This window comes from Carlito syrichta, unplaced genomic scaffold, assembly GCF_000164805.1.
Source record: "Carlito syrichta isolate Samal-C Ts95f unplaced genomic scaffold, Tarsius_syrichta-2.0.1 Scaffold315987, whole genome shotgun sequence".
NCBI lineage: Eukaryota > Metazoa > Chordata > Mammalia > Primates > Tarsiidae > Carlito > Carlito syrichta.
In genome coordinates, this window is record NW_007260083.1 from 491,614 (window position 1) to 516,461 (window position 24,848).

Consider the following 24,848-nt stretch of genomic DNA (forward strand, 5'->3'; position numbering starts at 1 on the left):
CCGGCGATCCTTTCGCCTCAGCCTTCCAAGTAGCTGGAACTACAGGCGCGCTACCACGCCTGGCTAACTTTTGGATTTATTGTAGAGATGAGGTCTCGCCAAGTTGCCCAGGCGGGTCTTGAACCCACGGGCTTGGGCAATTCACTCACCTCAGCCTCCCAAGGCGTGGGATTATAGGCTGTGCCACTGACACCAGCCAGCATGCAATTATTAAAGGTACTTCTTTTATATCTCTTATTTCTGATGACCATTGTAAATGAAGTATTTTTTGCCTGTTTTCGGATACCCACACATACATACACATACACAAGCACATGCAGCCTATTGATTTGTTACCATTTTTTCCAGTAACTCTCTGAGTTTTCTAATTGATGTCATTGTTCATTTTTAATAGGACAGTAACTTAGAAATCATTCTGCTGACTGTAAAAGTTTTCTATCATTAATTTGACTCTTGAAGAGGCTTGAGAGGCTGAGAGAGAAGAATGTCTCTTTAAGAGAGTGAATTATTTTTAGAACATTGCTTTTTTAGGGGAAAGAAAAGTGGGTGCTACTTCCCTCTTTATAACAAACAAGGGGCTCCTCAGACTCGGATGCCACTAGGAACCAAAGGGGCAAGAGAATCCTTGGCAAAAATGCACGTTTCCAGGATTTTGGAGGGCAAAGTGTCTGAGATAGCTAATTCTCACCTTAGCTCTAGGTGAAGACCCCATGGAGGGAGGCTTGGGTCCTATTCTGACTGGACAAACCCATCAGAGTGGGTGGCCACTGCATGCTCAGAAGCTGCACTGAGGAGGCAGGTGGCAAAGAGGCTGTACCCATGAGAAAGGTAGTACATCTGGAGATTCCAAGCAGCAGGCTGTCTCAGAAGACAACAGATGACTTACACTAAATTATAGTGGTCTCAGTCATGTTAGCCTCTTCTTATCCCTGACTTCTGATTTCTCATTCCTTTCCCAGTTCCCAATCCATATAAGCTGAAAACTACCCACCTCCAGGGAGTAAAGAGAAGACAAAATAGAGGTTGGGAAATTAGAGAAGAAATTAATCACGTACCCTTTTACACTGCTGGCTTCCAGCAGAAGGGAGAACATTTTTGCTTTTAAAATAACTCTGAGCTGAGCTCACTGGTTCACGCCTGTAATCGCAACACTTTGGGAGGCTGAGGGGAGAGGATTGCCTGAGCTCAGAGGTTCAAGACCAGCCTGGGCAGCATGGCGAGACCTCCTCTCTAGAATAAAATCCAAAAAATTAGCCGGGTGTGGTGGTGTGCTCCTATAGTTCCAGTTACTTGGAAGGCTGAGGTGGAAGGATTGCCTGAGCCCTGCAGGTTGAGGTTACAGTGGCTCAGAATGTGTCACTGCACTCCAGACTTGATGACAGAGTGAGACTCCGACTCAAAAAAAAAGTCTGCAGTTCGATTTCTACAGTGAAAATTTTATTCAGCTAAATGGCTCTGGTGATACTGCTCTTATGTTTAAAGGTTCAACAGATTTTTTTTTTTTTACTATCTTAAGAATGACCTAAGAAATTATTGAACCTTCCCTGGAATACATCCAGAGAAAGAAAAAATTTCACCCAAATAGAAATTTTGTGAGTGGTAATTATGAGAAAAAGTTTTTGTGCACATGGTCCCAACGGTGCTCCATTCATCTCAACATATTAGTCACTAGTCAACATGGGGTTTCTCAGTATCCAATCTGAAAATTATTATATCTCGTCCTCTCTATCTAAAATTTTTTTCTTTTATTTGTCTAATTGCCAGAGTCAAATTCTAGGTGCGTGCATATAAAATGGCCAATATTCCGAGAATCTAAACAATACATGCTTAACTGGTCAGCACCCAGTTTCTCAAGCACTCCATCTCAGTCACACGATGAGTCACATTACTAGCTATCATGGACTGTACACACAAAAGACTTACACGACACATCCTAATTTCATACGCCCCCGTGTCACGCACAATTTCACATACCTCACACTTCCACAAAAAGCAACCTTTCACTCACAATCCCCTCACTGTCGCCTCTCCAAAGCCGCATCCAGTCTGAAACACAAATCGACTCAAACCTAAATTTAAAACTTGGACATATGCAGAGACCCCATCACTTTTATAAACAATCGGTTCCACAACGTCACACGGAATAACACAAGTCCCCGAACACAGAGGGTCAGGCACAAAAAGCCACACAAACTGAGCGCCTATTGTGTGCCAGGCCGCACTCTTGGGTTTTCTCACCCGGGGAAACACAAAATCCCGACCCTGGCCGAGCTCAACTCGCCTCGGGCTCCCGGTTCCCTTCTCGGCGCCCCGCGGCCCGCGCTCCCGGGTCCTGCTTCCCACCCGCCTTTTGGGCGCCCCGGACGCCCACTTCCCTTCCCCCGCCCTCCAGGCCCTAGTTCTCTCTGCCCTCCCGGCTTTCCCCAGCCCAGGTTCCCACCTCCCTCCTCGCCTGCCCTCCGGTCACACCACCCCCTTCCTCCGTGCCCCAAGGACCCCCAGCCTCACCTCGGGTCACCAGCCAGCCGTCTGCGCCTGCGTGCTCCCGCGCGGACGGTCCCTCCCAGGAGTCTCCGCGGCGCGTTCCCGGAGGCCGCCGGCTCTCGGGCCCTCTCCACATCCGGGCGTTTCCGGCGTTGGACTACATTTCCCACAGTCCCTCGGGCCGCTTTCCTCTTGTGATCCGCGGGTGCCCTTTCAAGTTCTCATAGTTGCGTGACTCTGAGTGGTGACCAGAGTCTGGGTGCGGGAGGCGCTCACGGTAAGGAAGCCCGAGATCCCGGGCTGCGGACGCGGCGGGCGGAGTCCGTGGCTCAGACCTGTGTATGCGCGTGCACGTGCGTGAGCGTGCGCGGCCACGACGAGGCGGGATGGGTGCGCGGCGACGAGCCTGCAACAGGTGCGTGATTGTGCCCGTGTGTGCCAGCCCAGATGCGGGATCTTTCGGGGGACCGCGATCGGCTGTGATGCGAGGTGTGTGACCTGTTGCGTTTGAGACCGTCTACCATGTGACAGAGCTGCTGTGATTTAGTGCGATGGAAGAGGCTTTTAATTCTGTGCTGTTGACTGTGTAACGGGGTAGTGCTTCATTTCTGCAGTTCTGGACTTAACTTTGGGACGGAGGTGTCTGTGGACGATCTCCCTGTACCTGTGAAGACTACGATCGATGCCTATGTCAACAGGGCCCCTTGCAGTGAAGTGAAGCATGGCCTGAGTTCTCTTGTCAGGTCATCCCCGCCCCCAGTGCTCAGCCTGGTATTTAACCCAAGGGGGTATCTGTGGAGTGAGTGCCCGCCTAGGCGCCAGTTTCGAGTGTTTCTTGGGCTCTGTATCCCTGAGTTCTCAGCTGCTTCCTTTTTTTCTCTCTCTTCATAGCCATATGAACCCCAGCTACAAAGAAACGGTCATCAAAAGGTGAGTCAGATATTTGAGTGGTAGAATAAAATTTGCAACACAAACCTGTTTTAAGAATGAGGCTTTTAGAGTTGGAAGTGTCCCTTAGGCAGAGTCGTAGGAAGATATCATGGGGGGAGCTTCAGAGTAGGGTTCCTTCCTCAGAGGATCTCGCTTGGGAACTCTCTAAGGTCGAGTTCCATGTTTCAGAACCATATCATTCCCAAAATTGTCTCCCCAGGAAACTGCTGTGAATTTAAAGAAAGTTTCCAGTCCTGAATCAGTGACCCTGGCCTTTCTCATGGATACTAAGAAGGGCTAGCAGTACTCCAATTTCCCTTTTACTTCCGTCTGAGTATGTGTGGTAGATTATAAGAGCTTTTGTGGTGGGAAGAATTTCTTCCAATTTACCCAGAATGAGCTCCAAGACCTTTCTTGGAGACACCTTTCTTCCCTGTCTCATGAAGAAAGGGAAACATCACTGAGTATATCTGAAAACCAAGGTCAAGGTCAGTTGTTTTTTTTTTTTTCCAGAAAAGGGAATGTTTGTTCTCCTCCTGAAATGCTGGCAAATGGTTAGGTTACTATTAGGCAGGGCCTTGTGATATGTGTTGACAGAATGTAGTAGAAATGACATTGTGAGACTTCTGAGATAAAACTCCAGGAGGTCTTGCAGCTTTTGCTCTTGCCATTTTCCCGTCCTGAGACCACCATATATCAAAAGCTAAGAGCAGCTTGCTTGAAGATAAAAGATCACTTGGGGAGAGAGGTCCAGCAGACAATCAGGGACAATTGCCAGATATTTCAGGGAGACCATCTTGGACCATCCAGCCCCCACCAAGCCAACAGCTGACTGCTGTCAGCAGAAGAACCACTCAGACAAGCCAAGCCCAAATTGCCAAGCACCAAAATAATGAGCTGATTGTTTGTTTTAAGCCATAAGCTTTTGAAGTGGTTTCATAGCAATAGAGAACTGAAACAGGTGTTTAATTTTCCAGACTTCTAAAAATCACTCTATTGACATAACTGTATTATTCAACCTGTTTTGTAAAGTGATTTCTCTACTGATACTATATCTCAAAAGTATTCCATTTATTTAACTATTTTCTACAACCTTACATTTGTCTGTCTTAGTATTATATGGGTATTTGGTAATTTATTTAACAAGTAATTTTCCTTTGCAACTCCTCCTTGGTGTCTAGCTCCCATATCTTAACCAACTTTATGTTCCCTTCCAGGACCTAAGGGGCATATGGGTTCCTGTCACTTCATGGTTATGTAGACTCGGGAATGTGGCATTGAGTTCTGCTGGGTAGAATACAGATGACTCACTCTACTCAGAGGAATTTGCTCAGGGTTGTGATATAGGACCTATATACATTTGTCTAATAAACCAACTGGGTCTTTCTTTTTCTTTTTTTGAGTTGGAGTCTTACTTCGTCCCCCAGGCTGGAGTGCAGTGGCATGCTCATGGCCACCCCAGAGCCGACCTGCCTGGGCTCAGGTGATCCTTCCGCCTCAACCTTCCAAGTAGCTGGAACTACAGGCACGCACTACCACGCCCAGCTAATATTTTGATTTATTGTACAGATGAGGTCTCGCCAAGTTCCCCAAGCTGTTTTTGAACCCGTGGCCTCAGGCAATCCCCTCACCTCAGCCTCCCAAAGTGCTGGGGTTACAGGCTTGAGCCACAGTGCCTAATGGGGTCTTTCTTTTTACAGTATCTCTTTTCCCCTTTCCAATTCAAATTCTGCATTCTGAAAACATCTTACTTTCCTCACTGTGATTCATTAGGGAATCTTTAGGGTTTCTAGTTAATTTAGGGTTTAAGATCCCTAAAGGTAGAAATGGGCACCTCTTGTGTTATTTCTTACGTGTCATCATCCTGATCCTTCAGAATACTTTCTCAACTTCCTTTCTGCCTGATGATTAAGGAAATGGTCTTAACTTCTACATAGCCATATCAGACCTAAATTCTATTTCTTTGCCCATGTGTAGGGCTTATTACTAATTAATTTATTTCCCAGCCGGATGTGATTTCCTTGTTGGAGCAATAGCTGGTAGACAGGTTGGTTAACAAGAGATCTGCGCCCAGGTAAGTGAGGGGCAACTGATACGAGGAATCCAATGTGCACAAAATCTTAGGGTTCTGGATTTAGGACCTTTAAGGTGGTATTTGAAATGTGTGTGAAGAAAGTTTGCGTCTCTTCAACGAGAGTTCAAATCACTTCAACACTACCCTCCAAGAATCATACACATATATTCTTTTATTTTTTTCTGCTCTCAAAGCAGAGCAGAGTTTTCTTACTGTAAAATTAGTAGATTCTTATTTCAGAAGTTTAGAGAATACAGAAAAAGCTTAAAGTAAACCTACTTAAACATTTTATTTCTCCTGTTTCTCTGTGAATTAGCACACGGATATAGGCATGTACGGTTTTTTCCATTCAAAACAGGATTATACTACAATACTGTTTTGAAATCTACCTTCTTCATCTAACAAAATATAGTGAACAACTTTTCATGTAATCAAATCATGAGCTGTCATAATTTTTTAACAGTTATATTGTTTTGTTTGAGTACATAAGTTCTTTCCAGCTTTCCCCCATTATATACAGTGTTTTACTGCATCTGCCTTTTTGTGTACATGTATAATTATATATTTTGGATATAGTCTCAGATATTTTGTTGAGAAGGCAGCTTTCATAGTTAAAACCTACTTATACATCTTTATCAATTGCCCTGCTTAAGTTTGCACCAATATTCAACATACTATGAGAATGTCTATTTTACTGATATACAGTATTAGCAGTCTTTTAAATCTTCCAGTCCAATGGAAGATTTGTTTGTTTAAACGAATCACTCATACACAGATTTCATTCAATGTAATAAAATATGGGCTTCAAAAACAAAAACCATGCTGGGCACGGTGTCTCATGCCTTTAATTCCATTACTTTGGGAGGTAGAGGCAAAAAGGACTGCCTGAGCCCATGGGTTTGAGACTAGCCTGGGCAACTTGGCAAGACCTCATTTCTACAGTAAAAAAAAAAAATTAGCTTCGCATGGTGGTGCATGCCTGTAGTCCCAGCTACTTGGAAGGCTGAGGTGGAAGGATCACTTGAGCCCAGCAGGTCAAGGCTGTGGTAGCTGTGAGCGTGCCACGACACTCCAGCCTGGGTGAGAATGAGACTCTGACTCAAAAAATAAAAAATAAATAAAAGAAAGAAAAAATAGAAAGAGAAAAGAAACAAAAACCAGAATTGAAAGAGAACTGGTTTTGTAGTTAGAAAATGTGAATTCAAAACACAGTTCTGCCACTTATTTTGAGTGTGTGTGATATATATTTTTTTGTTTTTAGTAAGACTTTTTTTTGTGTGACATATGTAGAAAGAGCATAAATCTTAAAATCATAGCTTGATGATGTTTTTTATAAGCCCATGCAATCACCATTAGGTATAGATACAGAAATTTTTCAACATTCCAGAACGCTCCCTCATGTTTCTTCTCAATGAATATACCTCGAAGTTAACCATCACTTTGACCTCTATCATAATAGATTAGCTTGGTCTAGTTTTGAACTTTAAATAGATGGTATCATACAGTATGTACCCTTGTGTTTAGCCTCCTTTGCTCAACATTCTTTCTATAATGTTATAGCTATAAAGATACATATAGATATCTATTGAATGGAACAATCACTTATAAAAATAGATATTTTGCAGTATCTATTAAAATTATACATACTCGGCTGGGCTTGGTGGCTCAGCCTGTAATCCTAGCACTTTGGGAGGCAGAGGTGAGTGGATTACCTGAGCCTGCGGGTTGGAGACCCACCCAGGCAACTTGATGAGACCTCGTCTCTATAATAAAAATAAAAAATAAATGGGTATGGTAGCGCGCACCTGTCGTTACTTGGAAGACTGAGTCGGAAGGATCACTGGAGCCTAGCAGGTCAAGGCTGCAGTGGCCGAGAGCGTGCCACTACACTCCAGTCTGGCCGACAGAGTGAGACTCCAATCCAAAAAACAAATTATACATACTGCATCTGGGTACAGAACACAGACAGAATTGATTTCATATGTACACCAAAAGACTGGTACAAGAATGTTCATATCCACATTGTTGTATGTAGCAGTAGTTTGTAATTTAACATGGTTGTGTCATATTAGATTATCTGAATGTACTGTAATTTATTCATCCATTCTCCTGTTGATGGAAACTTTATATTATTTCCAGTTTGGGGCTATCATGAATAAAGCTGCTATGAACATTCCTGTATATGTTTGCCAGGGCTGTCCTAACAAAATACTATGGGTGAGGTAGCTTAAACAACATAATTTATTTTCTCATAGTTCTGGAGGCTTCCACTGAGGCCTATCCTCGTCCTATAGAAGGTCACCTTCGTGATATATCTTCACATGGTCTTTTCTCCTCACATTCACATCACTGATGTGTCTTTCTCTATATGTCCCAATTTTCTCTTCTCATAAGGACACCAGTCAGTTGGATTAGGGCCCAGCCTAGCGGCCTCATTTTAACTTAATTACCTCTTTAATGACCTTCCAAATACAGTTACTCTCTATACCCTTCTCTACTTCTGTGAGTTCAAATTTTTTAGATTCCACCTATAAACGAGATCATACGGTATTTGTCTATCTGCTTCCAGCTTATTTCACATAACACAGTGCCCTCTAAGTTTATCCATGTTGTAAATGACAGAATTTTATGTTTTATTATTTTATTTTATTTGACTTTTGAGTTGGAGTCTCACTCTGTCGCCCAGACGGGAGTGCAGTGGCATGCTTCCGGCCACCGCAGCCTCAACCTGCTGGGCTTCAGTGATCTTCCACCTCAGCCTTCCAAGTAGCTGAAACTACAGACGTGCACTACCATGCCTGGCTAATTTTTTGATTTATTGTAGAGTCAAGGTCTCGCCAAGTTGCCCGGGCTGGTCTTGAACCTGTGGACTCAGGCAATCCACTTGCCTCGGCCTCCCAAAGTGCTGGAATTACAGGCTGAGCCACCGAGCCCCGCCTATGTGTTTTTTTAAAGACTGAATAGTATTCCATTGCATGTATCCCATATTTAAAAAATCCATTCATCCATTGATGGACACTTAGCTTGTTTTTATATCTGGGTTATTGTGAATAATGCTGTAATGAATGTGGAAGTGCAGACATCTTTGATATAGTGATTGCAATTCCTTTATGTATATCCAGTAGTGGGATTGCTGGATCATACGGTAAATCTAATTTTAAGCTTTTGAGGAAACCCCCCCACTGTTTTCTAGAATGGCTGTACTAACTTACATTGCCACCAGTAGTGTGCAAGTGTTCTCTGTTCTCTACATGTTCCCCAACACTTAGCTTTCATCTTTTTTTTTTTTTTTTTGAGTTGGAGTTTCACTGTGTCGCCCAGGCTGGAGTGCAGTGGTACGCTCACAGCCACCCCAGCATTGACCTGCTGGGCTCCGGCAATCCTTCTGCCTCAGCCTTCCAAGTAGCCGGAATTGCTGCCACATACTACCGTGCCCGACTAATTTTTATTTATTTATTGTAAAGACGAGGTCTCGCTAAGTTGCCCAGGCTGGTCTCAAACCTGCAGGCTTAGGCAATCCACTCGCCTCGGCTTCCTGAAGCGCTGGGATTATAGGCTGAGCCACTGAGGCCGGCTAGCTTTCATCTTTTTGATAATAGCCACTCTAACAGGTGTGAAGTTGAGGCAGGGAGCCCTTTCCCCAGGCCTAATAAGATGAAGGTCTTCCCAGAATAGAGTAGGGGCCTTCTTAGTACAGTAAGATAAAAGCCTTCCCAGAATAATGAAAGAGTCCTTCTAGCACCATAAGATAATTTATGTTAGGAAGGAATGTAGCTCCCCAATCTGTAGTGCGCATGTGTAACTCCACTGCAACCTTGAGCTGTGGAACACCCAATTAAAATGTATGTTACTAATATGTAAACCTTACCAGGGGGACAAAGAAGCTAAAAATGTATAAAAGGCCATGCCCCCCTGCGCTTGGGGCTCAGCCTTTGGATGTGAATCCGCTAAGCTGGTTCTGGCACGAATAAAACTGCTTCCTGGTCTCAGTGTCCCGACTCTGTCTATAAAATCCTGCCACAAGGTGGAATCTCACTGTGGTTTTTATTTGCATTTCTCTGATAATTAGAGATGTTGAGCATTTTTTCATATATCTGTTGGCCATTTGTAAGTCTTCTTTTGAGAAATGTTTATTCAAGTCCTTTGCCTATTTTTTAGTAGGGCTATTTGTTTCCTTGTTCTTGAGTAGTTTGAGTTCCTACTTATATTTTGGATATGAGCCTCTTATCCGAAGTATGAGTTGCAAATATTTTCTCCCAGTCTGTGGCTTGTCTCTTCACTGCATTGTTTCCTGTGCTGTGCAGAGTAGGTTTCTCTGTTTTCTACATTTTAATGCTCAGTATGTATTTCTTTTATAATCAGAAATTCTATAAGGCTAATGTCTCCCTCTTTAAAACTGGAAGGATTATGAAAGGAGCTATGGCACAGTGACACATGAGGATGATGGTAAGGTGTCTTTTGGAGCATAGGCTGAAGGGACCTCAGTTCTTTCCACTGCCCACTGAAGGGAAAGATTCTCAAACAGTATCTTAAAGTTTTGACTTCATATCAGCTGAGCATTTACCTACAGTGGCTTCCCCTTCTTGAAGAACTCTTACACACAACCCTTTCCACATTCAGGACTGTCTCCTTTTCTCCAATAAGGAAATCACATTTGGCTTAGAGATATAAAGTCCTCTATAAAGGAAAAGAAATTGGACTTAGGCCTGTTGTGGTGATGTCAATCAGGGGAGAGTAATACAAGGGACAAAGGAAAATAAAGTCACCTTAGGTGTCAAGAAAATGAGGCCTCAATAATAAAAATTCGGTTGTTTCCACTTATAGAAATATCAGATCAGTTCTTCGAAGGCTCCTCAGAGATTCACAATAAAGGAGAATACTCCCAGCAGGCAAATGATAAATAATGAAGGAAGATATTCTTAACTGGCAAGACTAGGCTCTGACATCACATCCTTGTAGTTACATTCCTCTGAGCAGGTTCAGTCACCCACTCTGCACCTGGGAGAACTTGATGGTCATCCCTGGAAGTGTGACAGTCCTACAAATGACATAATCATCCCACATCTACAAAGCTTAGTCCCATATGTCCCTGAGAGAAATGGGATACTGGGCTAGACACAGCATCTAGGCAGCATATGGAAGGAATTTCTTGACATGATTCAGCTTTCTGAGTCTAGCAGGAATATACTAGTTTAATAAATTCCCAAACTTCCTCACAATTAGCTATGAAGCAGTCAATTAAAAGAAAAGTTGTAAAATGGCAAAAATATAAAAAATTCCAAATATGCTGACAAGGGCTAAAAAAGGTAACTACACAATATGTATAACTATGCCATGTATCAAAATATACATGAATACATATACACATACATAGGAGGTATGACAGTTAAGTTCACGAACTTATCCTAGAAAAAGTGCTACATACTTCAATGCTGAATATCACTATGGTCATCTTTGAAGTATTCCCCTCAGAAAGCTATGCACTGATGCCAGCACCTAGTCCATCTGTGAAAGCAATTTTGGAACTCTTTTTCTGGAATGGCCATCAGAGCTGTCATTGTATTACCCTTGATGTCCTGAATGTCATAAAAATGTCTTCCTTTCAGTATTCCTTTACCCTAAAGTCACTGGGGGCCAGATCAGGTAAGTAGGAGAGTATTCCAATACAGTTATTTGTTTGCTAAGAACTCCCTCACAGACAGTGCTGTGTGAGCTGGTACATTGTCAGAGCTCCTTCAGGACCATTTTTGCACACCCTTTTCTCATGCCTAGATTTTCAGTTAAGATTTTCCTAACTTATTCTCTATCAATGTTTATTTGGTCTGCTATGCTTCTCACAGCTGCCGATTCTGATGCACAATTCAATGAATTTTTATAATGTTTTTGTCAGTTCTGCTTGTTACTGACTGTCCTAACGTCTCTTCATCAGTGACACTTTCTCTTCTTTCAGAAAAACATTTAATCCATTTGTACACTGCCATTTTCTTCATGGTATTATCCCTATAAACTTGGACTAACATGTCTCTGATTTCAATTTCACTCTTGCCAAGTCTAACAAGAAATTTAATGTTCATTGCTCTAACCCAAGCTCCAACATTCTTGTGATGCTACACAAAAACATACAACAATAATGAACACCACTCAGCAAGACACCACCACACATCGACACAAACACAGCTGTGAGACACTGATATACCAAGGTTATGAAACCTTGCTGAGTTGTTTGTACAGTGTTGCCAATGTGCATGGTAGCAAGTTCACAAACTTAATTGTCAGACATGGTATAATACAGATAGAATGCCAGACATCAGTAATAGAAGGAAAAATATCTAGAGGTATACCTTTAACTGTTAACATTGGTGATTTCCAGGCTGTGTAACTGATTCTTTGTTTAAGTATACTTTCATAAACTTACATAAATTTAAACTTAAGTATACTTGTTGAATATATTTCCCTATCTTCTTTATAAGAACCACCTGTTTATTTTAGAATATATATTTAAGAGTTTTAAATAAAAGTTTTTCCAAAAGTAGGTTAAAAAATGGTTTCATAAGTCTTTAGGTTAGATTTACAGTTCAGCATATAAATACTATGCGATGAATACTTTCTCTTATGTTCCCTTCCAACACACTGTTAGTTTTGCCTCAACTATGACTGTGGGTATTCCACCTAGGGAAAGACTAAAAGTTTCAAACCTTACATTGGATCTGCTGCTTTGTTCTTCATGACAGAAGGGTTTATTTCACTTCTGAAATATTAGCCATAATGCTTTACAACCAGTGAGAGAATCTCCTTGCTCCATTAGTTTCCTTTTGGACCCGATATCAACAGAATCTGCACTTTAAGGCATAAACATGACAAGAGGAAATTAATTCACATCCAGAGTTCCTATATATTCATGGTAATTTGGACATTTTGTCATAGTTAGAATTCTTTCCTGTGAACTCCCATGGTTTATCATCTGTACTTCTTCAGAAGTCTTTGTCATGAGCTGCCTTTGACCTGCTTTTATTTTCCCTGTTGAATTATAAGCAACGGAAAGGTAGTAATTATATCTTATTAATTTGTGTTTCTTCCAAGTACTGAGGTACAAGTTCTTACACATTGCCAGGCATGCCCAACATCTTACACAAATTCTAAAAATGAACACAAAATATTGTAAGAATGCTAACTGAAGAATTCCTGATAATCAATAATTAGTAAAAAAATATGTTTGGGAATAGACAATTTGTTAAAATGATAGAACACATAATGATTTTCATTCCAAATTAGTTATCAATCAGAAATACTCATCAGAAATGGCATAGTGAAGCAGACAGGATACAGAAGATGTAGAGCTGGAAAACGGTCGAGTTAGAGAATGAGGGCTTTGAAATGAAAATTCTGGTTCCATCTCATGTGTACTCTGTGACCTTTCACGAGGTATTTAAGCTCTTGGTATCTCACTTGTCTCATCAGTTTTACTGGGAATGGTAATGATACCTCCCTTACAGAGTTCTTAGAAGGATTCAATGATGCTGGACATGTAAAATACTTAGGATATTAGGCAGGGTTCTCCAGAGAAACGTGTGTGTGTGTGTGTGTGTGTGTGTGTGTGTGTGTGTGTGTGTGTGTGTGTGTGGAGAGAGAAAGAGAGAGAGAATTTATTTTAAGGAATTTGCTCATGCCATTGTGGAAGTGTGGTACATTCAAAATCTGCAGGACAGGTCAGCAGGATGAAGACCCAGTGAGTTGCAGTTTGAGTCCACAGTCATTCTTCATGATCTTCTGCACAGGCCAAACAGGCAAGTTGAAAAGTGATGGGTAGGAATCCGCACCCATGCAACTTTCGTATCTTTAGTGGTGGCACTAATGTCTGTAATCCCTCAAGAAATGTGATACTGCTTTTGGCTTACTATTTTTCTAGGGAGAGGTAGTTTTAGTAGCTTCCACTGGACCGTTCCCACCATAATAGTCCTTACTCATAGGTCAAAGAATCAATTCAAAGGGATTCAATAGGTCAAAGGGAATTCTGCCTGTTACTGAGTGTATCTATTCCAATTATGCATTATGGCACTAGGGAAATAATCACAGAATGGTTCTGGGACCCACTGTGAGACAAACCTGAAAAAAAACTTCTCTGATTACCTAACCTCCCTAATTCCCTACTCCGACTGGTAGACTACAGTGCTGTTTTGGGTCTCCTGGAACTAGAGTCAGTTCAGTCATTTAAATTTAAATTTGAAACATAATTTTAAAATATGGAACAATAAGTTATTGTAATGAAGAATGCAGAGTGACCATGAAAGAAAATTTCAAAGTAAGTCTCTGTTATGGGTTAACTATTTAGGTGCACGGTTGGTATTCTTTGGTGGACATTAAACAGATAGGAAATCTACCGAAGTCTTATTTGATTTATATAAGCAGAAAAATTCTAGGTCAAGTGGATGAAAGTGTAACTTGAATCATAAAAATAGAAAGTCAGTGTCCTTCAATCAATTCCCAGACTTAAGCCAGTAAAAGACTCAGAACTCTTGAATTAAAGGGAAGTCAAGTCCCCTTAGGAAGAAGCCGAGTACATTTCCAGAAATTTATAGTATTAATGTCTTCCAAAAGGGACCTGTGACCTTTACTATGGTGACTGTGCAGAAACCAACACAGAGTCCCCAGTATGGCACCAGTCGCTGGTGGCAGGCTGCCTATATTGTATGGCTTCCATCACAAAAGGGGCAGCATTTTTTTTTTCTTACTGAAAAAGACAATCTGATATGCTTTGCCTTTCTTACATGAAATGCTTCTGTCATTATTATCCTAAAAAGTAATCCCTGAGGGTCTGGTTATTTTCTTTCCCTAATGCGTATAATCCATGGACCCCAGATCCCTGCAATCTCTTATGTAGGTACCACGTTTAGATAACTTCATACACTATCTTTCATCTGGATTTTAACTCACAAGTCACATTCAAACACATAAAAACATACCAGATCTCACATGACCTCCCACTCAATCAATCCCGTATTTTATTATACTTTATTATTATTATTTTGAGTTGGGGGTCTGTCACTCAAGCTGGAGAGTGGCATGTTCATGGCTCACTACAACCTCAACCTCCTGGGCTCAGGCGATCCTCCCACCACAACTTCCCAAGTAGCTGGGACTATAGGAACACTCCACCACACCTAGCTAATTTTTTGTAGAGACGAGGTCTTGCTGTTGTTGCCCAGACTGGTTTTGAACTCCTGGGCTCAAACAATTCTCCTGCCTCAGCCTCCCAAGTTGCTGAAATTATAGGCGTGAGTCACCATGCCAGCCCAATCATAATCCTTTAAAACACATACACATATCAGCCTCAAAGCTGAAACAGTATAATCACCTCCCCTATCACTGTCATACAATTCGAGAGACTTGAGTGCATTCACCAACCACTTTCACAGTATTTCCTCAGTGTTCACAGGGGATTGGTTCAAAATCCATAGAAGCTCAAGTCCCTTATATAAAATGGTGGAGTATTTGCATATAATCTATGCATACCTTCCCATATACTTTAGGCCATCTGTAGGCTACTAAAATACCGAATACAATGTAAATACTATGTCAATAGTTGCTATACCCTATTGATTAGGGAATGATGACGAAAAAAGTTCGTACATGTTCATTTTAGACACAACCACCCATTTAAAAATAATATTTTCAATTGGATGTTGGTTGAATCCACGCATGCAGGACTCATGAATATGGAAGGCAGACTGTGTTTCCTGTATTTCACTCAGCGTCTTCTCCCAGTGACAGTCTCAAGTGCAAACCATCTACACACACGACCAAGAATCAGACACAAAAGCAGATCACTTGTTCTTAAACAAAAGCACCACTGCCTCACCTGTACTTAGTGATGGAGTTACTGGTCTCTCAAGGCCAAAAATCTTTACCATGGATTTGTCTCTTTTGGCAGATAATATGTGCCCTCTCAGTCAGCTCTGGTCTCTCACACACAATTAGACATACACAGCGTCACCTCACACCTCTCCTGTGAACACATCTGAGGCTCAGGTCGCGTTGACCTAGAGGTCTGATTCATTCATCTCAGTCCCGCCTGGTGCCAACCAGCTTCCTTCTTTCTCAGGGGTCCCCAAAGTCAAACTCGTCCGCTAACCATAAGGGCACCCTGCACAAACAGCCTCACACAGAATGTTAAAAGGTCAAGGGTCGCGTGGCCGCGCTCGCCACAGACAGCGACATCCCACGGTTTCGAATGGCCAGTCGCACCAAGTCGCATCCCGCATCACCTCACAATCACCGCACGAGTGAACGTGCGCACCGCGTGAACCCACGCGGGCACAGCCACTCCTCAAACGGTCTCAAGCCGTTTCATACACATCTCCCCACGCACGATACCCTCGCAGTCGGTTTCACATACACCCTCTCCCTCTCGGTAGCAGTCACCTTCTGACCCGCGCACGTGCAGTCTCACGACAAAACACATTTCCTATCGTAACCTACAAACGGAGGCCGGATCTCTCCGCACCAGCCAACAACAGTTCTCTTAGGCCATCGCACGCGGCGGCCACTTTAGGATAGGAACAGCCAATGTGCCAGTTCCGAAATCGGTTCTCAGAGGAACCCGAGGTCCAGAATCCAGAAACGAACGCGGACAGGTTATTGGCCTCACTCCAGCCCTGAGTGAAACTGCGCAAGCGCAGTCCGCAGCTTGGCGGAAGACGTACCGGGTTCGGCTCCGAGACTGGCCCCTCGGACTACATTTCCCAGGGAAGACCGCTGCCCAAGGCGACTTCCGGCAGGAGCCTCGGAGGAACGGCCTGGCTGTAGAGGCAGGTGAGGACGTTCCGGTGCCGGTTGAGAAGGCGGGGCTCCGGGCGTGGGGCTTCGCCAGGTAGCCGAGTCAGAACTTGGACTACCTGAGGATGCTGAGGATGCCTACCGGAGGATGCTGAAGGTGAGGAGTCCTGGATCACCAGGGCCGTGGAAGAGGAGTGCCTAGTTTTAGGCCTCTGTGTGCGAGAACACCCGAGGAGGGCTGGGTTGTGTTGTGCGTACTTGAGGGAAGAAAGTTGGGTTCATCCTTGGGGTGAGTGTGCCTGTTCGTTGTGACAGCGACTGGGTGCGTGCGTTTGTGGCAGTGTGCTTGTGTGCGCCATCATTGTGTGAATGGAGTTTGTTGGTGACTGTGATCATGATTGTGAGTAACTATTTGTGTAAGTCTTATTTACTTACACAAAAGAAAAGGACATTTACACAAACCGTTATGCTCAGGCTCACACTATCAGGGATATACTCGATTAGTCAGCTGCAGATTTACACACACAACATAAAGCCAGGATCAGTGTCCACTCTACATTTATCGTAATCACACAGCCTCAGAAAAAGCCACACATATGTGCTTATGTACATATGTGTTTTTATTTTTAATTTCTCAAAGATTAGCCACTGTACACATTGTTCGAATTCTTTATTAAAAGAGACTTAGGTCTTTTTGTCTGTATTCACGGTTGCTTGCAGGTGTAATTCTTTAATTTGTACAGTACTGTACTTCAAACTAAAAGCCCCAATAATTTAATTTGGTCTGGAAATTTTCACTCTGTGTATTTCTTCTTTTCCATCTGTGTTGTTTTAGCCTCTATTATTGAAATCCCTGTTACACTTATATTGGCTTTTTTGGATCTATTTTCTATTTCCTTGATCTTTTCTCATAATGTCTATTTCCTCTTAATTCAGTGAGAATCTGCTTAGAGCAGTTCTGAGCGGCTCCATCACTTTTATTTTATCATACTGTCGGGATACTGGGTTGGCCTAATTAAATCCCTTCTGCTGATGAACCCGAGCTCTGTTTTCCTTGAATCCATCCTGCTATATTCCTGGGTTCTCTTATGGTTTTGAGTAAAGCTGGGATTTGTCCGTATTCCCTCTAATCCTTTATGTATAGGGCCGGGGAGTAAGAGGTATAAAGAGTCAGTATAAATTAACATGTTGGGAGCTCAATGGCAATTATCTCCTTTTTTTTACTCCCCTCTCACCCAGAAACATCTTCTTTTGACTGAGTTTCTTCTAGAGTGGAACCAAGAAGAGGATTAATTAATACATTCAATGTAAAATAAGCCATGGCTCATGTAAGTTGATGCTTTCTTGTTCCTAATTGAAGTAGTTTTTTTTGTTTAAAATATATGAATATTTTTAATCGTGACATTGTTACTTTTCTGAGAATTTACAATAACTTTCTAATGAGCTGCCAGGATTTCAGTCTTCGTTCTTTGTTCCTCTCCTCTCCAACCAGTGTTCATATACTTGTTGAATAAATCATTTTTCATCTCCCTTATGCTCATATTTCTACCAGGAACAAGTAGAGAACACAAAAATAGTATTATTTTGAGAAAATATTAGTGTTTCTTTTGTCAGAACTTTGATTTGATGAGGCGATTTTACAAGTATTTATCGAATACCTAGTCTGTGATAGATATTTTAGGAATAAATCAGTGTAGAAAAAAAAAATCACATACACGCAAATTTTCCTTTGTGGAACTTAACTTGTAGTGAGAGAAACAGAAGATAACTTATATAGTATAAGTCTTAAGACATATACATAGATATATAGAAAGCAAACGAAAGAGAGAATTAACTAAATAATTATATGGTAAAACTAAGACCAGAAGGCAAATATATATGTCTTATCAATAAATGCATACAGGCTTTAACTCACCTAGTAAAGGAAAAAGACTTTCTAATTAAATTACAAAGAACAACCTAACTCTGTGCTCTATAGATTAGATACCTAAGTGGTGCATTGATTCAGAAAGATTAATAAAAAGATGGACAAATTATACCAGATAAATAGAATCTAAAAGAAAACAGACTAAGATTAAGGCCACATCACAAAATTAAACATGGTAAAGAAGGACATTATATAATTTTAAAATATAAATTTCACAATGAAGATATAATAGTTATGAATACATGTGTATCAGATCCTATCCTGAAGCAAAATTTAGAACAGTTATAAAAAGAAATAGATATTTGCCAGCAGTAGGAGTCATTAATTTACTCTTCTCAGTCCAAATTAGACCAAGTGGACAAATTTACTTACGATATAGAAGTACTAAATCACATACTCCATCAGATCGACATTATTGATGTCTGTATTAAATTGGATATCCTGATAATAGTTAATATGCATTATTTTTTAAAATTTAATTTAATTTTAAAGTTGTGGGATACAGGTCAGGATTGTATACGTAAGTGGTTTCGGTACAGGGGAAGTTTTGGACCTTCCATTGAACCTCATTTTGAATATGCATTCTTTGAAGTGTCTGTGGAACATTTAGTAAACACTGACAACATATTAGCCCACAGTAATGTCCAATACACAGAAATGAAAATGTTCTCTGAACACAGTGAAATACAACTACAATAACAACATCAGAAAAATGAAGTTACCTTTATCAAAAGTTTATAAACTCAGCTGGGTGCAGTGGCTCAAGGCTGTAATCCCAGCACTTTGGGAGGTCAAGGGGAGAGAACTGCCAGAGCCCACAGGTTTGAGAACAGCCTGGGCAACTTGGCCAGACCTCATCTCTACAGTAAATCAAAAAATTAGCCAGGTGTGGTAGTGCGCACCTGTAGTTCCGGCTACTTGGAAGCCTGAGGCCGAAGGATCACCTGAGCTCAGCAGGTCGATGCTAGGGGCTGTGAGCATGCCAGTGCACTTCAGCCTGGGTAGCAGAGTGAGACTCCAACTAAAAAAAAAAAAAAATCTTCTGCATGGGAAGAAACGCTTGTAAGTGAAGTCAGAAAACAAACAGCAAACTGGCATAAACAAAGAAATTATTATCTCTCTAATATAGAGGACTTTTAGGGGAAAAAATGATCAATCGCCTGATAGGAAAAGGATCAAAGGACATGAACAGGCAGTTCACAGAAAACGAAATTCTTAGGGCCATTATAAAAAGAAAAATACTCAACTCACAATTCAAGAAATGTCCATAAAAGCTCTACTGACATACAGTTTCTTTCTTGTTTGGTAAAGTAAAAAGGCTTTAACAAAATACCTGTCAGTGAGGCTATGAGCAGAGTGAAACGGTCCAACTGCTTTGGAGGGCAATCTAGCAGCATCTACCAAAATCATAAAAGCATTTTCCATTTTGACCCAATGGTCCAACTCCTGGGACTTTTTCTTACAAATATACCTGTGATTATATGAAATGATGAATTCACAGAAGTATTCCTTGCACTGTTGTTTATAATAGCAAAAGACTGCAAATAGTTAAGTGTCCATGAGTTGAATTATTTTTTTAATTATTTATTTATTTTTTTTTGAGTTGGAGTCTCACTCTGTCGCCCAGACTGGAGTGCAGTGGCTGCTCCCGGCCACTGCAGCCTCGACCTGCTGGGCTCCGGCGATCCTTCTGCCTCAGCCTTCCAAGTAGCTGGAACTACAGGCGCGCGCTACCACGCCCACCTAGTTTTTTATTTATTTATTGTAGAGATGAGATCTTGCCAAGTTGCTCAGGCGGGTCTCGAACCCGCGGGCTCAGGCAATCCACTCACCTCAGCCTCCCAAAGGTGTGGGATTACAGGCTGAGCCACCGAGCCCGGCTCATGAGTGGAATTAAACAATGATAAATTTTAAAAAATGGAATGATATGTATGTACATAAAAATAAAGAAGCCATTGCCCACAGATATGGCAAGATCCTTGCATTTAATAAGTGAAAACAATTAAGTACAGAACAGTGTATGTATTATAGTGTGTTACCTTTTGTTTATACTTTTATACAAGTATGAAGAATGTTTACTTATAATATTGCCTAGCTATAGGGGCAGGAGGTGGGAGACAAAATAGAAAGGATAGTGGTAGGAACAAGACATCTGATTGTATACCTTTTTTGTTTTTAATCTAAGAAAGGAAAATAAAATATAAAAATATCAACCTGTCATAAGGATGGCAATTTTCTCTAGCCATTTTCAGCTACTTAAATGCACTGATGAAGTAGGGAGAGACTTGTATTAATCAAGGATTCAGGCTTTGTTAAAGCAAGTGTGAAATGAGAATTCACGAAAAGGGAGTTCATGCTGAGAGTGATTCTATAAAGTTGAGTGATTAGTTGAGCATGGAATTTACGATGGGTAAGCAGAGGGAGAAGAGGTATGGTGAGTGACAATGTGAAGGTGATCGGGGAGAAGGGCACTTAATATTTTTTTTTTTTTTTTTTTGAGTTGGAGTCTCACTCTGTCGTCCAGACTGGAGTGCAGTGGCCGCTCCCGGCCACCGCAGCCTCGGCCTGCTGGACTCCAGCGATCCTTCCGCCTCAGCCTTCCGAGTAGCCGGAATTACAGGCATGCGCCACCACACCCAGCTGATTTTTTGATTTATTGTAGAGATGAGGTCTCACTGCCCAGGCGGGTCTCGAACCCGCGGGCTCAGGCAATTCACTCACCTCAGCCTCCCAAAGGCGCGGGATTACAGGCTGAGCCACCGAGCCCGGCAGCACTTAATATTTTGTAGATGTTGCAGTTATTGCTAATGACAAAATCTAGAATAGTAACATGAAAAGTGAGTGAAATAGAATGGAAGATGAGATCATAGAAGTTGTTAGGGAATTGGGAGGCCATGATGTTAGAAGGACTCAGTATATGGATGTTTGAAATCACTGAGCCGGGAGCTAAGATTCCTGAGGTCTCAAAACTTGGATATCAACAAATCACTGCAAAGGGAGAAATAATGCATAATATAGATGATAAAGTGATAACATTAGATTTTAGAGAAGGAGGGACAGTTGTCTGATACCATCAATGAGGAACAAGGAGGAGATTGGTATGAAGATTGTGGGAGAAAAAACAGCCTCCACTTAAGATGTCCTCATAGGAAATGGTATCTTTGGGGAATTAATGGTTAATTGTCACATGTGGGAAATTTTTGAACTCTGGAATTTTGGGTTTTCCAATTAGATATGATAGAAATTGATGTTGGATGATCTCAGTGGATGGAGAGACTTTTTGCTTAAGCTTTAGGATTATATGGAGACATAATTGGTGCTTACATAGAAAAATAGATCTTGCTAGAAAATATATGATCACCAATTGCAAATTCCAGTTTTATATTGAACAGGGGATGTCAGACTTAAGTCACATTTATGTGAATCTGGATCATTCTATATCAGTATTCTCTAATTTAGGAACACAGTAAGTGTGCAAGAAGTAGTGGATAATAACAGTTAAGATCTCCTAGGTGTAATTGCAAAGCAATGCTGTGTGTACCTTAGAAAAGACCTTACAGATTTTGTCTACCATAGAGAGTTAAGTGTAAGAGATTGATTAAATCTCTTATTATAAGATCAAATTTGGCTGGGCATGGTAGCACATGCTTTGTAGTCCCAGCTACTAAAGAGGGTGACACAGGAGAATTGTTTGAGTCTAGGAGTTTGAGGCTGCAGTGAGCTATGATCATGCCACTGCACTCCAGCCTGGGTGAGAGTGAAAGCTTATCTCTATGTAACTATTGCTACATAACAAACCACCCCAAAATTTAGTAGATTAAAACAACAGCAATCCTTGTTTGGTTTACAAATCTGTGATCTGAACAGTGCTCGATAAGGACAGCTCACCATATGGTGTCATCTGAGATGACTTGATTGGGAGCTAGATGACCTACTTTTAAGATAGTTCTGGCACATGGCTTGCAAGCTGTTGCTAGCTGTTGTTTTGGCAGCCTTGGTTTCTTTACCTGTGAGCCATTCCATGAGCTGATTAGGCTTCCTAGGAGCATGTTGGCTGGACCTCATCCCAATGAAGTAAGGCAGAAGTATGAGTCAGTTTTGTGGCTTAAACTCAGTAATCACGTAATCACTTATGCCATACTCTATAGGTTGAGTAAGTCACAAATGTCCTCTCAGGTTCAAGAGAAGGGGGCACAGACTCCTGCACTAATTGGAAGAGGGCATGGCAAGGTTATATTGAAGGAGAACATATGGGATGGAAAATGTGGAAAATATAGTCTGCACCAGATGTTTACTAAAAAATTTGCTTGCGGCATGGCATGGTGGCTCACGCCTGTAATCTCAGCACATTGGAAGGTCGAGGCCGCAGGAGAATTGCTTGAACCCAGGAGTTCAAGACCAACCTATGCAACATAGCAAGACCACGTCTCTACAAAAAAATGAAAAAATTAGCTGGGTGTGGTGGTAACACACCTATAGTCCCAGGTATTCGGGAGGCTGAGGCAGGAGGATCACTTGAACCAAGGAGTTTCAGGCTTTTTTTTTTGTAGCCAACATCCAAGCTGGGCACGGTGGCTCATGCCTGTAATCCTAGCATTTTGGGAGGCGGAGACAAGAGGATGGGCTGAGACCAGGGGTTTGAGACTAGTCTGGATAATTTGGCACGGCCTCATTGCTACAATAAATAAAAAAATTAGCTGGGTGTGGTGGCATGTGCTTGTAATTTTAGCTACTTAAAAGGCTGATGTGTAAGGATTGCCTGAGCCCAGCAGGTCAAGGCTTTAGTGGTCATGATTGTGCCACTGTACTCTAGCCTGGGCAACAGAGTGAGACTCAAAAAAACATTTTTATTTTTTTTTTTGGCGTGAAAACTGAAAATGCCTATGGCTTGATAGTCATAATAATGAAGTAGAATCTTCAAGTCCTTTTTCTCAAGATGGAGATTTGTATAGAATGTTCTGGAAAGATTTAAAAGTTGTTAAATTATTTAATTTAATTGGGAGCTTCTACTTATTTTCCTAATTTCTAGATGACTAATAGGAGTTTTCCACTCTACACAAGAGGATGTGTCTGCAAAAATTAGTTTAAGAACATCTGAGAACGCTGCTTCAGTTGTACTAAATTCCTTTTTGAGCTATGTCACAGGCTTAGCTTGCATACTCACTATACTATCCCCTTTCCTGCAGTGCCTTCTTTTAGCATCCCTCTGTCTTTTTAAAAAAATGTTTCTTATAATTTCAAAAATAGTACTGTGATTTATCATTTTAGGAGTTGGTGATGTTCAAAGATGTGGCTATAGAAATCTCTCAGGAGGAATGGGAATGCCTGAACTCAGCGCAGAGGAATTTGTACAAGGATGTGATGTTGGAGAACTATAGCAACTTGGTTTCACTTGGTAAACTTATCTAACAATTCAGAATGCCTCTAACAATTCAGAATCTACTTCTTGAAATTTCGGATTTCTCCTTTGTGAATTTTAGGGATAGTTTTCAAATAACTAGATAACTTTTCTCTTCGTGTAGAAATGAACACAGCTAGATAGAGGTGCATTTTCATTTTCTCCATTCTTACGTGTTCTTCTGGTCCTTTCTTATAATAACTTTCTTCTTTGATGTTTAAGGGATTCTGCAACACTCAAACATAGCATTGTCAGGGAAACCAGGCTTTGTCTTTTGTTACACTTCCACTGTATGAAATTTCCCAATGCACTAGCATAGATTAAAACTAAACATATGGGTTCCAGGAGTGAAGTTCTTTGCTTTCCTGATTAATGTAATGGTAGGTTGGATCAAGAAAGGTCTTTTACTGTTTACAGCTCCAATGAACACTATTCTGTTTCCTATAACAAATGTACTGTCTTTTAAATATTTGCCTTTGTAGTCTAAGAGCTTAATACATTTAGCATTAAAAACATCTGAGAATAAGTGTCTCAGGAAACTTCTTTTTTTAATAGCAAAATAAGAATAGAGAAAGTTTATATATGTTTAAGTAGTATTTTATCATTTGTTTGCTTTGTGTCTTATGATCTTGAAATCATCTGTATATGAGTATTTCATCCCTTCTTCTTTCTTTCCTCTATATTCCTTACAAAGTACCATTTTGACCTGTGATTTATTTTCATTTTAGTTCTGAACATTGTATTTGGATACCTTTATTTCCAGCTCATTTCAGTTTCTTTTCTTATAACCAGGACTTTCTATTTCTAAGCCAGCTGTAATCTCTTCATTGGAGCAAGGGAAGGAGCCCTGGATAGTTATGAGGGAAGAGACAGGAAGATGGTACCCAGGTAAGTGAGCAATAATCAGGAAGCTTTTGCAAGGAGTAGGCCAGCTGATCAGAATGTTGGGTTGGCAAGTTTATTTTAGACAGAACAATTAGGGGAAATCTAATTTCAAAACTTATTACAAAGCTACAATAATTAAACAGTATAGTACTGGCATAAAGACTGATATATAAACTAATGGAATAGAATAGAGAGCCTAGAAATAAATCCTTGCATCAGACAGTCAAATCATTTTAGACATCGGTGCCAGGATTACTATGGGGAAAACTAGATGTCTACAATAAAGGAATAAAATTATGCTCTTATCTTATATCATATGCAAAAATTAACTTGGAATGGATCAAAGTCCTAGATGTAAGAGCTAGAACAATAAAAAC

General features: G+C 41.1%; 2 protein-coding genes across 8 annotated transcripts in view; one reads left to right on the plus strand and one right to left on the minus strand.

The window, feature by feature from the left end:
• ZNF567 (zinc finger protein 567) overlaps positions 1–2,531 on the minus strand; it is a 70,194-nt gene extending 67,663 nt beyond the window's left edge. For 3 of the 5 annotated variants that reach the window (XM_021706769.1, XM_008073655.2, XM_021706771.1), the window contains exon 1: positions 887–1,008. The gene's annotated coding sequence lies outside the window, so the exon portion shown is untranslated. Of the gene's footprint in view, positions 1–688; positions 1,009–2,508 lie in introns of those variants that run through there. The other 2 variants (XM_008073654.2, XM_021706772.1) reach the window with 2 other exon arrangements.
• Positions 2,532–2,858: 327 nt separating this feature from the next.
• Positions 2,859–24,848, plus strand: part of ZNF461 (zinc finger protein 461) — a 40,069-nt gene continuing 18,079 nt past the window's right edge. Inside the window, exons 1-5 of one of the 3 annotated variants that reach the window (XM_008073656.1) lie at positions 2,859–3,255; positions 3,376–3,414; positions 17,501–17,589; positions 23,457–23,583; positions 24,379–24,474. In XM_008073656.1, coding sequence (XP_008071847.1) covers positions 17,581–17,589; positions 23,457–23,583; positions 24,379–24,474 — 232 coding nt within the window. In that variant the 5' untranslated portion in view covers positions 2,859–3,255; positions 3,376–3,414; positions 17,501–17,580. Of the gene's footprint in view, positions 3,256–3,375; positions 3,415–16,337; positions 16,419–17,500; positions 17,590–19,535; positions 19,545–23,456; positions 23,584–24,378; positions 24,475–24,848 lie in introns of those variants that run through there. The other 2 variants (XM_008073657.1, XM_021706759.1) reach the window with 2 other exon arrangements.